This window comes from Oncorhynchus mykiss, chromosome 19, assembly GCF_057628025.1.
Source record: "Oncorhynchus mykiss isolate SJ-2025 chromosome 19, ASM5762802v1, whole genome shotgun sequence".
NCBI classification, from domain to species: domain Eukaryota; kingdom Metazoa; phylum Chordata; class Actinopteri; order Salmoniformes; family Salmonidae; genus Oncorhynchus; species Oncorhynchus mykiss.
In genome coordinates, this window is record NC_143040.1 from 58,916,713 (window position 1) to 58,932,032 (window position 15,320).

The 15,320-nt window shown below is 44.6% G+C and overlaps 1 protein-coding gene across 1 annotated transcript in view; it reads left to right on the top strand.

Annotated features, from left to right (window-relative positions):
• Nucleotides 1–10,764, top strand: part of LOC110498067 (peroxidasin) — a 99,394-nt gene extending 88,630 nt beyond the window's left edge. The window contains exons 22-23 of the mRNA XM_036955011.2: nucleotides 4,879–4,992; nucleotides 8,113–10,764. Of these exons, the coding sequence (XP_036810906.2) occupies nucleotides 4,879–4,992; nucleotides 8,113–8,286 (288 nt within the window). The 3' untranslated portion in view covers nucleotides 8,287–10,764. The remainder of the gene's footprint in view (nucleotides 1–4,878; nucleotides 4,993–8,112) is intronic.
• Nucleotides 10,765–15,320: the final 4,556 nt, after the last annotated feature.

The window sequence follows — 15,320 nt, forward strand, 5'->3', positions numbered from 1 at the left end:
CCGTTGCCGCCTGCTATAGACCACCCTCTGCCCCCAGCTGTGCTCTGGACACCATATGTGAACTGATTGCCCCCCATCTATCTTCAGAGCTCGTGCTGCTAGGCGACCTAAACTGGAACATGCTTAACACCCCAGCCATCCTACAATCTAAACTTGAAGCCCTCAATCTCACACAAATTATCAATGAACCTACCAGGTACCTCCCCAAAGCCTTAAACACGGGCACCCTCATAGATATCATCCTAACCAACTTCCCCTCTAAATACACCTCTGCTGTCTTCAACCAAGATCTCAGCGATCACTGCCTCATTGCCTGCATCCGTAATGGGTCAGCGGTCAAACGACCTCCTCTCATCACTGTAAAACGCTCCCTGAAACACTTCAGCGAGCAGGCCTTTCTAATCGACCTGGCCGGGGTATCCTGGAAGGATATTGACCTCATCCCGTCAGTAGAGGATGCCTGGATATTTTTTTTAAATGCCTTCCTAACCATCTTAAATAAACATGCCCCATTCAAGAAATTTAGAACCAGGAACAGATATAGCCCTTGGTTCTCCCCAGACCTGACTGCCCTTAACCAACACAAAAACATCCTATGGCGTTCTGCATTAGCATCGAACAGCCCCCGTGATATGCAGCTGTTCAGGGAAGCTAGAAACCATTATACACAGGCAGTTAGAAAAGCCAAGGCTAGCTTTTTCAAGCAGAAATTTGCTTCTTGCAACACTAACTCAAAAAAGTTCTGGGACACTGTAAAGTCCATGGAGAATAAGAACACCTCCTCCCAGCTGCCCACTGCACTGAAGATAGGAAACACTGTCACCACTGATAAATCCACCATAATTGAAAATTTCAATAAGCATTTTTCTACTGCTGGCCATGCTTTCCACCTGGCTACTCCTACCCCTGTCAACAGCACTGCACCCCCAACAGCAACTCGCCCAAGCCTTCCCCATTTCTCCTTCTCCCAAATCCATTCAGCTGATGTTCTGAAAGAGCTGCAAAATTTGGACCCCTACAAATCAGCCGGGCTAGACAATCTGGACCCTTTCTTTCTAAAATTATCTGCCGAAATTGTTGCCACCCCTATTACTAGCCTGTTCAACCTCTCTTTCGTGTCGTCTGAGATTCCCAAAGATTGGAAAGCAGCTGCGGTCATCCCCCTCTTCAAAGGGGGGGACACTCTTGACCCAAACTGCTACAGACCTATATCTATCCTACCATGCCTTTCTAAGGTCTTCGAAAGCCAAGTCAACAAACAGATTACCGACTATTTCGAATCTCACCATACCTTCTCTGCTATGCAATCTGGTTTCAGAGCTGGTCATGGGTGCACCTCAGCCACGCTCAAGGTCCTAAACGATATCTTAACCGCCATCGATAAGAAACATTACTGTGCAGCCGTATTCATTGATCTGGCCAAGGCTTTCGACTCTGTCAATCACCACATCCTCATCGGCAGACTCAACAGCCTTGGTTTCTCAAATGATTGCCTCGCCTGGTTCACCAACTACTTCTCTGATAGAGTTCAGTGTGTCAAATCGGAGGGTCTGTTGTCCGGACCTCTGGCAGTCTCTATGGGGGTGCCACAGGGTTCAATTCTTGGACCGACTCTCTTCTCTGTATACATCAATGAGGTCGCTCTTGCTGCTGGTGAGTCTCTGATCCACCTCTACGCAGACGACACCATTCTGTATACTTCCGGCCCTTCTTTGGACACTGTGTTAACAACCCTCCAGGCAAGCTTCAATGCCATACAACTCTCCTTCCGTGGCCTCCAATTGCTCTTAAATACAAGTAAAACTAAATGCATGCTCTTCAACCGATCGCTACCTGCACCTACCCGCCTGTCCAACATCACTACTCTGGACGGCTCTGACTTAGAATACGTGGACAACTACAAATACTTAGGTGTCTGGTTAGACTGTAAACTCTCCTTCCAGACCCATATCAAACATCTCCAATCCAAAGTTAAATCTAGAATTGGCTTCCTATTTCGCAACAAAGCATCCTTCACTCATGCTGTCAAACATACCCTTGTAAAACTGACCATCCTACCAATCCTCGACTTTGGCGATGTCATTTACAAAATAGCCTCCAATACCCTACTCAACAAATTGGATGCAGTCTATCACAGTGCAATCCGTTTTGTCACCAAAGCCCCATATACTACCCACCATTGCGACCTGTACGCTCTCGTTGGCTGGCCCTCGCTTCATACTCATCGCCAAACCCACTGGCTCCATGTCATCTACAAGACCCTGCTAGGTAAAGTCCCCCCTTATCTCAGCTCGCTGGTCACCATAGCATCTCCCACCTGTAGCACACGCTCCAGCAGGTAGTCTCTAGTCACCCCCAAAACCAATTCTTTCTTTGGCCGCCTCTCTTTCCAGTTCTCTGCTGCCAATGACTGGAACGAACTACAAAAATCTCTGAAACTGGAAACACTCATCTCCCTCACTAGCTTTAAGCACCAACTGTCAGAGCAGCTCACAGATTACTGCACCTGTACATAGCCCAACTATAATTTAGCCCAAACAACTACCTCTTTCCCAACTGTATTTAATTTATTTATTTATTTTGCTCCTTTGCACCCCATTATTTTTATTTCTACTTTGCACATTCTTCCATTGCAAAACTACCATTCCAGTGTTTTACTTGCTATATCGTATTTACCTTGCCACCATGGCCTTTTTTGCCTTTACCTCCCTTCTCACCTCATTTGCTCACATTGTATATAGACTTGTTTATACTGTATTATTGACTGTATGTTTGTTTTACTCCATGTGTAACTCTGTGTCGTTGTATCTGTCGAACTGCTTTGCTTTATCTTGGCCAGGTCACAATTGTAAATGAGAACTTGTTCTCAACTTGCCTACCTGGTTAAATAAAGGTAAAATAAAAAAAATTACAAATTCATTTTTTACTCCAAATTCCATTGTTGGCCGAATAGAGGGATGCAGTTCGATGCATGATTAAAATAATTCACCAATACATTTCTTGGTAGTTCCTGCTTTCAGGTTATAAATTACAGCTGGCCTGGTACATTGTTTGCTTCCTCTACCCACTCAGGATGCACTGTTTCAGTTTCAATTACTCTTTATTTTGGACAAAAACAGACGAATGTAACTAAGGCTGGGAATTTCAATACAATCAAACTAGCAAGGGCAATGATCACAAGTCTGTCATTACATGGCTAATAGACTAGCGTATCTATTCATGTAGCTATTTATTTAGCCAAAAACACGGACCCAAACATTAGTTAACTTAGCTGCTGGGAGGATGCCATGTCATTGGACGAGTGGCCAAATTTTTACCCTCATATCGTGTTTTTTTTTTGTGTGGCTACAGCTATAGATTCAGGTGTCATTTGGTTATCAAGCAAGGAATGTGGATCGCTTTGCTAGCTAGCTAGCTATGCTGAACTTGACCCACAGTTAGCATGCATATTTCTTAGTTGTCAATCAAATGTATTTGGCATCAATTCAATGGGTGGACGGGCAGGCAGTTCTCATTCAATTGTCAAAACGCGGGTTGAGACAAGCATGCATTGGCAGGCGAGCTGCAGAAGGGCGAGTGGGCTACTATTCCCCATCGTTTATCAGCGCAATTCTGATGGTCAACTACAAGCTGAAAAAGTTTGAGAGTGTTTGTCTACTGTTCCCTCGTTAGATTTTAGCTCATCTTTCTCTGGCCAACATTAGTTGTTGATCTTAAGGAGGGAAAGACACCTGTTCATGGTTGTTGGATCAATAGGACTGTAAAGTTCCTAAATGTAAGTGGACTCACTTGGTATTTACGTATTCGCAGAAATCCATTCAGGTATATTTTGTGACTTTTGGCGAATGTGTTCTATTGGTCTAAAGTCACGCTGTTGCTACTGTCTGTAAACACACAGTCCAGTTCAACGTGAATGACGGCCGACCCGTGTGGCAAATTACTTATTTGCATATCAGCTCTTATTGGCTAATGTGCACCGGTCTGTGTAGAGTTGTACACAAACATACACATTTTTATTATGCCTTGATCACACGGAGAGCGTTGTTGCGCTTTGGTACACCAGAAGTAAGTTCATTTCCAATGGAACTCTGCATGTGCCTTGCAGCATTGCGTTACAGAGGCAGTTGTTGTGCGTTCTGTGTGGTGCATACGTTGGGTGTATCAAACGTATGCATCAAATCGTATGCGTAGGCGGTTTGACAGAAATGATAGCAGAAGGTGAATGTTGAACTTTTGTTGCACACATATCCAGATGATGCTGCGTACCATTTTGCACAACGACGCTGTAGGTTTGATCGAGACGATACGTTTTATTTACTGCAGTGTCTATTCGTTGTCCAAACGCACACACTGACGCTTTCCCACTATACACGTATCGCTATAGAATTTTCACAAATGTGTTACTGTATGTCATTCCCAAATATTCTATGAAAGTATGAAAATGTGAAAATGACCATATCTAAGCATCAGAAAATGGCGTCATATTTTTTCCTGGGGGTTTATATGAACAGATTTTTATAAGATTTCATGTTGCTAAAACACTGTCAGTTCCACTTTAAGTTGTAAGTGGTACAGATGATTTAAATAGACTGGGCCCTGTTCCCTGCCCTTGGCCCCTCTGTGTGCTGAGTCTTTGAAGGGGGGCAATTTATTGTAAGTGGATGGTTAAATAAAACTGCCCCGGGTCCAGCTTGTTCGCGTGACTCGCATTACAGGAAAGATGTTTGGCTGTGGGTGTGTGTGTGTACGTGCTGGGGGGGGGGGGGGGTTGGGGGTTGCTCTGGGCTTTAGTTTTGTGTGTTGCTCTGGGCTTTAGTTAGCAGGGGGGGTGCTACCTCCTTTCCTTAGCCTTCATTAACCCCTCCTGTCTGTCTGCAGATTAAAAGACTTGAAGCTCGTCTGAGTAAGACAGACTGCACTGATGCGGAGGGTCGTGAGCGATCGGACGGAGAAAGGTGGAAGAAGGATCCCTGCTCCACTTGCGAGTGCAGAGTATGTACCCCCTCCCCTCCCCCCACTCCACACACATGCATACACTCCCCTACGTATTTATTTGCATAGTGAAGCTGTAACTTTTAATTCGGCTCTATACTCCAGCAATTTAGATTTGAGATCCAAAATGTTTCATATGAAGCGAAAGTACAGAAAGGTTTTTTTAATACAGAATCTGTTTAACCCATTTAGAAATGAAATCACTTAATGTATCTAGTCCCCCCATTTGAAAGTGTGATAAGTATTTGGACAAATTCACTTATACATGTACAGTTGAAGTCGGAAGTTTACATACACTTAGGTTGGAGTCATTAAAACTAGTTTTTCAACCACTCCACAAATTTCTTGTTAACAAACTATAGTTTTGGCAAGTTGGTTAGGACATCTTCTTTGTGCATGACACAAGTCATTTTTCCAACAATTGTTTACAGACAGATTATTTCACAATTCCAGTGGGTCAGAAGTTTACAAACACTAAGTTGACTGTGCCTTTAAACAGCTTGGAAAAATTCCAGAAAAGGATGTCATGGCTTTAGAAGCTTCTGATAGGCTAATTGATATAATTTGAGTTAATTATGTGGTGTACCTGTGGATGTTTCAAGGCCTAACTTCAAACTCAGTGCCTCTTTGCTTGACTCATGGGAAAATCATAAGAAATCAGCCAAGTCCTCAGAAACAAAATTGTAGACCTACACAAGTCTGGTTCATCCTTGGGAGCAATTTCCAAATCCTGAAGGTACCGAGTTCATCTGTACAAACAATAGTACACAAGTATAAACACGATGGGACCACGCAGCCGTCATACCACTCAGGAAGGAGACGCGTTCTGTCTCCCAGAGATGAATGTACTTTGGTGCGAAAAGTGCAAATCAATCCCAGAACAACAGCAAAGGACCTTTTGAAGATGCTGGAGGAAACAGGTACAAAAGTATCTATATCCACAGTTAAACGAGTCCTATATCGACATAACTTGAAAGGCCGCTCAGCAAGGAAGAAGCCACTGCTCCAAAACCGCCATAAAAAAGCCAGACTGCGGTTTGCAACTGCACATGGGGACAAAGATCGTACTTTTTGGAGAAATGTCGTCTGACCTGATGAAAAGAAAATAGAACTGTTTAGCCATAATGACCATCGTTATGTTTGGAGGAAAAAGGGGGAGGCTTGCAAAGCCGAAGAACACCAACCCAACCGTGAAGCATTGGGGTGGCAGCATCATGTTGTGGGGGTGCTTTGCTGCAGGAGGGACTGATGCACTTCACAAAATAGATGGCATCATTAGGTAGGAAAATTATATGGATATATTGAAGCAACATCTCAAGACATCAGTTAAAGCTTGGTCGCAAATGGGTCTTCCAAATGGACAATGACCCCAAGCATACTTCCAAAGTTGTAAAATGGCTTAAGGACAACAAAGTCAAGGTATTGGAATAGCCATCACAAAGCCCTGACCTCAACCCTATAGAAAATGTGGGCTGAACTGAAAAAGCGTGTGCAAGCAAGGAGGCCTACAAACCTGACTCAGTTACACCAGCTCTGTCAGGAGGAATGGGCCAAAATTCACCCAACTTATTGTGGAAAGCTTGTGGAAGGCTACCTGAAACGTTTGACCCAAGTTAAACAATTTAAAGGCATTGCTACCAAATACTAATTGATTGTATGTAAACTTCTGACCCACTGGGATTGTGATGAAAGAATAAAAGCTGAAATAAATCATTCTCTCTACTATTATTCTGACATTTCACATTCTTAAAATAAAGTTTTTACTAGGATTAAATGTCAGGAATTGTGAAAAACTGACTTTAAATGGATTTGGCTAAGGTGTATGTAAACTTCCGACTTCAACTGTATGTGTATTAAAGTAGTCAAAAGTTAAGGATTTGGTCCCATATTCCTAGCACGCAATGACTACATGAAGCTTGTGCCTCTACTAACTTTATGTACATGTCCATACAGATCACACACACATGTACAGACCACACACAGACTTGCACAACCACAGTCTATTCACCACCGTCTCCTCAACACGCACACAGTGCAAAGTGTACAGTATATTCACTTCTCACATTCACACCCAGCTTATCAGACCTGTTTGCCATTAGCGGGCTCTTTCCACACCTTTCCACACTGCCTGGAGGCAGGCTAGATGATCAGATTGACAGAGCCATTGGCATGCCATCACTACTCCACTCAGCACCATGCCAGTGCCAGGACCCATCTGTCCTGTCCCATTCTTCCCTGTTCTGGCGCCATGGCCAGCATTACACCCTTGTACTATTTGACAGTACTAACTTCCTGGCACCGCATTACCAACCTGCTGGCACCATTGTGCCAACCTCCTGGCACCGCAGTACTAACCTTTTGGCACCACAGTACCAACCTCCTGGCACCGTAGTACTAACATCCTGTCACCGCAGTATTAATTTCCTGGCACTGCAGTACTAACCTCCTGCACAGCAGTACCAACCCCCTGGCACCGCATTACCAACCTGCTGGCACCGCAGTACCAACCTGCTGGCACCGCAGTACCAACCTCCTGGCAACGCAGTACCAACCTCCTGGCACCGCAGTACCAACCTCCTGGCAACGCAGTACCATCCTCCTGGCAACGCAGTACCATCCTCCTGGCACTGCAGTACTAACCTCCTGCACAGCAGTACCAACCCCCTGGCATCACAGTACCAACCTCCTGGCATCGCAGTACCAACCCCCTGGCACCGCATTACCAACCTGCTGGCACCGCAGTACTAACCTCCTGCACAGCAGTACCAACCCCCTGGCATCGCAGTACCAACCCCCTGGCACCGCATTACCAACCTGCTGGCACCGCAGTACTAACCTCCTGCACAGCAGTACCAACCCCCTGGCATCGCAGTACCAACCTCCTGGCATCGCAGTACCAACCTCCTGGCAATGCAGTGCCAACCCCCTGGCAACGCAGACCCATGTACAGTGTGTCACTTTTCAGCTTGACTGATTCTTTTCACCTCTTTATCTTCATGAATCTCCAGTCTCACTTTTCCAACTGCTGGCAGAGAGCAATGTTTCTCATGCCAAACCTGACGACCCCCTCTCTCTCTTTCTGTCTTTCTCCCCCCCCCCCCACTCCCTCCCTCCCTCCAGGATGCCCAGGTGACGTGCTTCATGGAGTCGTGTCCTCCGATGGTGGAGTGCCAGGAGCCTGTGAAGCTGAAAGGATTGTGCTGCCCCATGTGTCTCAACCAAGGAGAGGGAGCAGCCAGTAACAGCCAGACCCAGACAGGGAGCCAGGCGCTGGGTAGCCCTCATCACGTATAACCCTCAGGGGCCCCGTGCCCTAGTGTCTGACACACACCTACACACACAGAAGGAGAGACCCTGACGGTGCGCTTACCTAACATCCACCTGCACCCAATTGCCTCGTTTTTTAAATTGTTTTTAGAAAAATCAGAATTTGTATTATTTTGTTATTTTGATTGTCATGTCCCCATGGCCAACAAACTGCCTGAGGCTTGGTTTCAAATCCACTGGCAACAGGAGAGCAGTCACTATCGATCTGCTTCCTTCTGGAAGGATGAATGGATGGATGAATATTTGGATGGATGGACAGATGGAAAACCCCCCTTCCTCACTCAGGGGCCTCCCATACAGGGCCTCAGATAGAGGTCTCTGATCTGAAGTGTTACCTCACCACTGCATTTGAAGGCCCCACAAAGTGGCTGAAACAAATTTGTTGTGAGAGGTGGAAATGGCACTGCAGCCATTAGATCGACCATGGGTCGGCCATGTTGTCTCAAAACGCTTTCTCAGGTTAGAGATGCCGAAAAACTGGTGCTAATTTTCCCCTTTGTCTTAACAATTTAGTCACTAAATACAACCATTCTAAGTATTATTATTATTATTTTCTACAATATGCAAAGCAACAAATATACACTCATTATGTGCCTTTTGTTCTTTAAAAAAATCACGAGACATTTTATGTACTAAATTACTTCTGCTTTTCAAAATGTTTATGGTGCTTTATATCATATTATGAATATGTATTTTTCCTTTTGTATCACCTGCTAACATATGAAGATAATGTGAAGCCCTACAAAAAAAACTTTTACAATTCAAAGATGTCTACTGATTTTTACCTTGTTATCACATCTGTCTTCAATGGCAACTGTTGGTGAACTAAATAACATCTGGTATTTAGATATGTTATCTCCTCTCCTCAAGGCAATGTCAAACTTTTACAAACTTGAGGGGTGTTGGTTGGAGTTGGGGCTTGGGGTTGGGTTGGAAGGGGAGATGTTCCTATTTGGCTCAACCGCTCTTTACTAGAAGGCATAATACATTTTTTCTCTCAAGGTGTAATGCTTTTTCACACTCCATGTTGTTAAAGCAGTGAAAGGCCATTTGTTACCACTGTAGAGATGTAGTCATTTTTGTCCCAACGTTTTCAGTGTTCGCCCCCTCTTTCAGTGCCTACTGTTAACCTACCACAGCAGTACTCTGTCCTACCCCTAGTGTCCCGTCTACCCCTCTCTCCAGCATTAGCCCATACTCACACATAGACATTAAAGGACTGCAGCCATACCTCCCTAACTATCTTGTGCTCTCATAACCAAACCCACAGCTTCTCAGCTCCAGTTTACTGAAGGACAATCACTCACATGCATTCCTTTCCTCCTTCCCAAGCACTCAGCCCATATGATGTAACTATTCTCCTCTGTGTGCTGGAGAGTTGTGTGTGTGTGACCGATCACCAGGTCTCTGTAGTTTTAATGCAGGTGAGAAACCTTGCCTGGCTCTCATCTCTTAGGTTCCTAGGAGACGATGGATATGGAGGTGAGGTGACATCATTTGGCCGGGTGTGTGAAGCGCAGACGTCTACCTCTCTGAACCCCATTCCTCTCTAATGCAAGCCAGATGGGAGGGGAGGGTGGAATGGGACATGGTGTCAATCAAATATCTGGTGCTGCTTTATTTTCTGGAGGCTCCCTACTGTTACAAATCAGCCAACAGAGTGTTTCCCATTGACGGACACACACACACACACACACACACACACACACACACACACACACACACACACACACACACACACACACACACACACACACACAGGCCCATTAATCAGATACAAGTATGTACAGTATGCTGTTGGGGTTTGGGGTTTCTCCAAGAATGTCAAGGCAATCATGTAGTTGTGGTGGAGCTCAATAGCAATGTTGGCACATTGGTATCATACCACATGGAATACATGCTGCATTATGTATTGTAGACCCTTCCTTTCTCCTCCCTCTACTTTCCTCTGTAGTACCTTGGCTTTTACTCCTGCTTCTGTGTGTGTGTGTGTGTGTGTGTGTGTGTGTGTGTGTGTGTGTGTGTGTGTGTGTGTGTGTGTGTGTGTGTGTGTGTGTGTGTGTGTGTGTGTGTGTGCGTGTGTGTCTGCGTCTGTATATGCATGCAACCCCAGGTTTGGCTCCCATTGCACTGTGACCTCACTTCCTCTGCATCGCTGGTTGTCATGTCATCTTCAGCCATGTTGTAATGAGTACCTTTCGTCGTTTTTTAAATTTTCATTCTAACCCTCATGTTACTGGTCTCCCCTTTGTTCCCCAAACCCCCCACTGTCACCAGAATGCACTGCTCTGCAAGACTGAACATGCTTTACCTACACTGTCCCAAAGTGAGTGGTCAAAGTGGATACCTATCTGACAATTGTATTGTAAGGTTGCCAAAGAATTGTTTGCACTGTAATGTAAGCCTCTCAACAATAATAAAAAATAGGCCACATTTGAAGTACAACCGCCATGTTTGTTTCTGTTATTTCCCTGGTGGGTGCTGCTACTCTCTGTAGATATGTTCCCAAACAGTGGCATTATGGGTAAACATGTACAATACTGCCTCGTGTAAAGAAGATTGATGATAGAGTTACATGTCTTAAGGCCCGATCCAGTCTTTGCCCAATGCCATCCATCCTGTACTGTACTATGTAGCCATTCCTAGTCAGTTGTAATTAGGCTTTTAGACGTGAATTAAGAACACGAGAGTCATGTTTGATGAATACCTGTTGTAGTGGAAACCCTATCCCCTGTGTACCTACGGGAGATCTGTCTGTCTGTCTGTGAGTGTCCGTGTTGTGGCACTGTGGGGTTAAATATAACTATATTACTGGTTAGAGAATGGCTGTGTTTTTATTTCTCTCTAGTTAATTAGTCTCTAGAATTGTTATGGTTTGGGAACCACCAATGTCTTTGGTTACCTCATCTGGAGGGCCAATAGTTGTTCCTCATCATGTGACCTGACCAGGAAAAACTCCAGACCCTAGTTATAACCTGTAATAGTATAAGTTCTAGAGATGTTCCTTTGTCGGAGCTAACAATCCCTTTTGAAACCTGATGTAATTATAGATTTCATCACATCCTCATCATAGTTTGTCAATTGTTCTCTCTGCATTTGTCTGGTGCACAGATGTTCTGTTTTCATGACGTACCATGAGTGTTGTAAACAGACCAACAAGCATCAGAAAGCTCCTTTAACCAAACAGGAGGCAGCTGTTGTTTACTGAATGACTTCTCCTCCATTGATCATCAAACATTAGTAACATTGTCCATAGATCATCATTTTCCCATCGGTGCTCTTGAATGTTGTTATGATCTTTTCAACCAGTGTTCTCTTAAAAAGTACATTTATTTTGAAGTAGGATGTCTGATGCAATGATTTATCTAGGCTTTTACAAAGCTATCCCAAACATTGTGTCTGGATTGTGTCTGAACCATGACAGAGTTGTGTTGAAATAAGCTTGTCTTGACACAAAGCAGTCTGCCTGATGTCCACTCCTGTCTTTTCTCTGAGGCCTGTCTGAACCAGGTGGTCTCTTTTTCTGTCTGTCTCTGAATTTCTCTCTCTCTCCTTCTCCGATCATCCATCTCTATCTCTCTCTCCATTCTTTATTCCTTCTGTCTATTTTTGGTATCTTCTCAGAGGAGGTCCTGAACCTTGTCCTCCTTCCGGTGGAAGCTCCTCTCAAAGTCAGAGAGATGGAGGGAATTAAACTGGAGGTGGACTTGAGGTTTCCAGTGGCGGGCCAGATAAAAGGCCTCCTCTTCCCAGTCAGGAAAAGCCATTATCGCCATGACAACGTGGGTCCAACCACTCCATAGACATCCTCAGAAGTCCCACCATTAGTGGTGCGTGAGTAAAATCAGTGGGGAAGCCAGGAAAAATATGTGTTGTGATAATTGCATTGTTTGCTCTATAACCTGTCAGTCCATATGCCTTTGCCACTGTGATATATAGGCCCAAGGCAGAGACAATAAGAAGACACAGTGGCAGAATAAATTCAACCACACCTGTGTTTCATCACAAAACCAGAGACGCTGAAGTTCACAAAGCATATTGTCCGGTTTTGTCCACAACACAAAGCATATTGTCCGGTTTTGTCCACAACACAAAGCATATTGTCCACAACACAAAGCATATTGTCCGGTTTTGTCCACAACACAAAGCATATTGTCCGGTTTTGTCCACAACACAAAGCATATTGTCCAGTTTTGTCCACAACACAAAGCATATTGTCCGGTTTTGTCCACAACACAAAGCATATTGTCCGGTTTTGTCCACAACACAAAGCATATTGTCCGGTTTTGTCCACAACACAAAGCATATTGTCCGGTTTTGTCCACAACACAAAGCATATTGCATGTAACAAACAGTTACATGACCTACAGCATGGTCAAGCAAGTTAATGTTTCCAACATTTTTGGACTACTAAACAACTATTGATTTAGAACCATGGAGAGTTACCGTAAGTCACAAAGAAAAACTCCACTATTCCAGCATCATTTCAGCAAAATTGATTGTGAAAGTTTCAACATCATAACATCACCTATGCTTACTCTAATACAGTGACAACTAAAAGATACCAAAAACAATTTAATCCAATCAACCTAAGCTAAATATGATGTGGCTGATAATGGCACTGATTTCTGTGTGTGTGTGTGTGTGTGTGTGTGTGTGTGTGTGTGTGTGTGTGTGTGTGTGTGCGTTCATGCAAGTTGACTCACACTACACCAATGCCATCCTCCTCTCTTTCATGTTGCCGAAACGGTCTATGACTCTGTCATACGGTACACACTTTTAGTTTTTGTTGTCCTAGGCTACCTGGCTAAAATGTTTGCTCGCTAGCCTAACTTCCTTTCATGGGCAACAATGAGCCAGCTAGTTAACATTAGCCTACTACATCTAGCTACATGTTGAACTTCCATCCTCTCAGGTAAGGGGCACAATGTATAGATTTATTGTTTGAATGCTCAGAATCGCCGTTATAATCATTGACCTGAACGTATAATTAAGTAAAACCACAAGACCAAATCCCAATCTCCATCCAAGGCTAATTTAGGAAAGGGACAATTTTAGCTAGCTAGCTAGCCACCCAAAGACGACAACACAATGAGAATAAACAATTCCGTTTTTTTCTGTCAATTACGTTTGGCTTTTGATGTGATTGATGTGAAGCCAAATCCAAACTGGCTATCAATGACACAAATTTTTGGTGCGCCAGGACCGTTCACAGTTGAGTTCACTCAGTTTAGCTCAACGCAGATTGGCTATTATTCTATGTAATTTGTTTATCAAGGGAGGCCGAATGCTCGCTGGCTTCGCTTGCATTCAATGCTACAGGTGGCAACAAATTCATACTCTTTTGACCAGACTGTCACGGCTGATGAAAGGAGCGGACCAAGGTACAACGTGGTGAGCGTACATCTTCTTTAAATTAAGAAAAGACGCCGAACAAAACAATACACACTACAATATAAAACCGTGAAGCTTAAGGCTAAGTGCCATGAAGAAAGTCACCTTCCCACAAGTGGGAAAAGGGGTACCTTTTTGGTTCCCTATGTATGGTTCCCAATCAGAGACAACGACAGACAGCTGTCCCTGATTGAGAACCATACCCGGCCAAAACATAGAGATAGAAAATCATAGAAACACAAAACATAGAAATGAACACCACAACTCACGCCCTGACCAAACAAAAATAGAGACATAAAAGGGATCTCCAAGGTCAGGGCGTGACAGTACCCCCCCAAAGGTACTGTCCGACCGCAAAACCTGAACCTATAGGGGAGGGTCTGGGTGGGCATTTCTCCGCGGTGGCGGCTCTGGTGAGGGACGTAGATCCCGCTCTACCTCTGGGTGGAGCATGAATGGATACCAACCACTGGGTCCTCAGATAGGAGGCCTCCTAGAGGGCATGTTGGGGGAATCACCAGCATGTGGTCTCTCTCTCCCATATCCCTTCATAGTTTACTCTTTCCGGTATCTCCCATAGTCCTAGTCCCTGCACGCACTGAAGCCTCTCTCCTGGCCACTTAGCGCTGAGCTAAGCCCCAATGTTGACTTTGGGACAGGGTGAGATTATGTAAGCGAGGAAGTGCTGTAGGTGTTCCAGGCCTTTCCCCAGACATAGCCAGATGGTGTGAAGCAGACAGACAGACCTACAGACAAACACAGGACATCTCCCATACCCTACACAGCCTGCAGCTGCACAGCTCTGGCTCTACACAGCCTCGACTCTACTTTCTTAATCAGGACCTGGAATTTAATTTGGAAGACCGGGTTTCTGTATTGCCTGACCAAGGTGGGAGTTTTCTTCCCACCCTCCCTCTCTCCCCAGGAACGTCAGTCTCATTCTCTATGCCAGGTGAAGAAAGGGAGAAGAACTCTGGATCCTGCTGTTAGCTTCAAAGCACCAGGGCCTTTGATTGGTTGTCATCCAGCTGTAGCCTTTTATTGTTTTCCAAAATGGCACGAAACCCTTTTTAGTGTGTACTGTATGTACAGTAACTATGTTGGTTTAATGTTCTGAGGGAGAATGTCATTAGATCTGATTTGGCACAGAAAGCGGACTAGACGAGACTCGGGGAGAGGAGCTCTTGTTAGCATTATATGGCAACATACATTCCTTTTTCCAGTTCAGGCCTTGATTACATTTCCAGATTTTTTGTCACTCCCAATGTCGGTTACAGTAATTAGATTTACGGCCGAAACTTGAACCCAGAGAGAGTGCTACATCTGACCCATTCCCCCTTCCTCCCTCAGGATTTTCAGCCCTATGCAAATGCCAACTTTCTTTCCGTAGTCTATTAATCCTAATTGCCTAAACAGAATATATCCTGTTAACCTAACTGCAAAAACAGGTCAGTTTTCGAACACGGGGAGTGTTCTGACATTAGATACAATCTTCCACTGAGCGATAGAGCTGGGGGAGGGGGGGGCTAGTGGTGGTGGTGGGAGGAGGGAGAGGGGGAGGGAGGGGTACATGAAGTAATTGTTGTCGTTAAAAACAAAGCTAATCT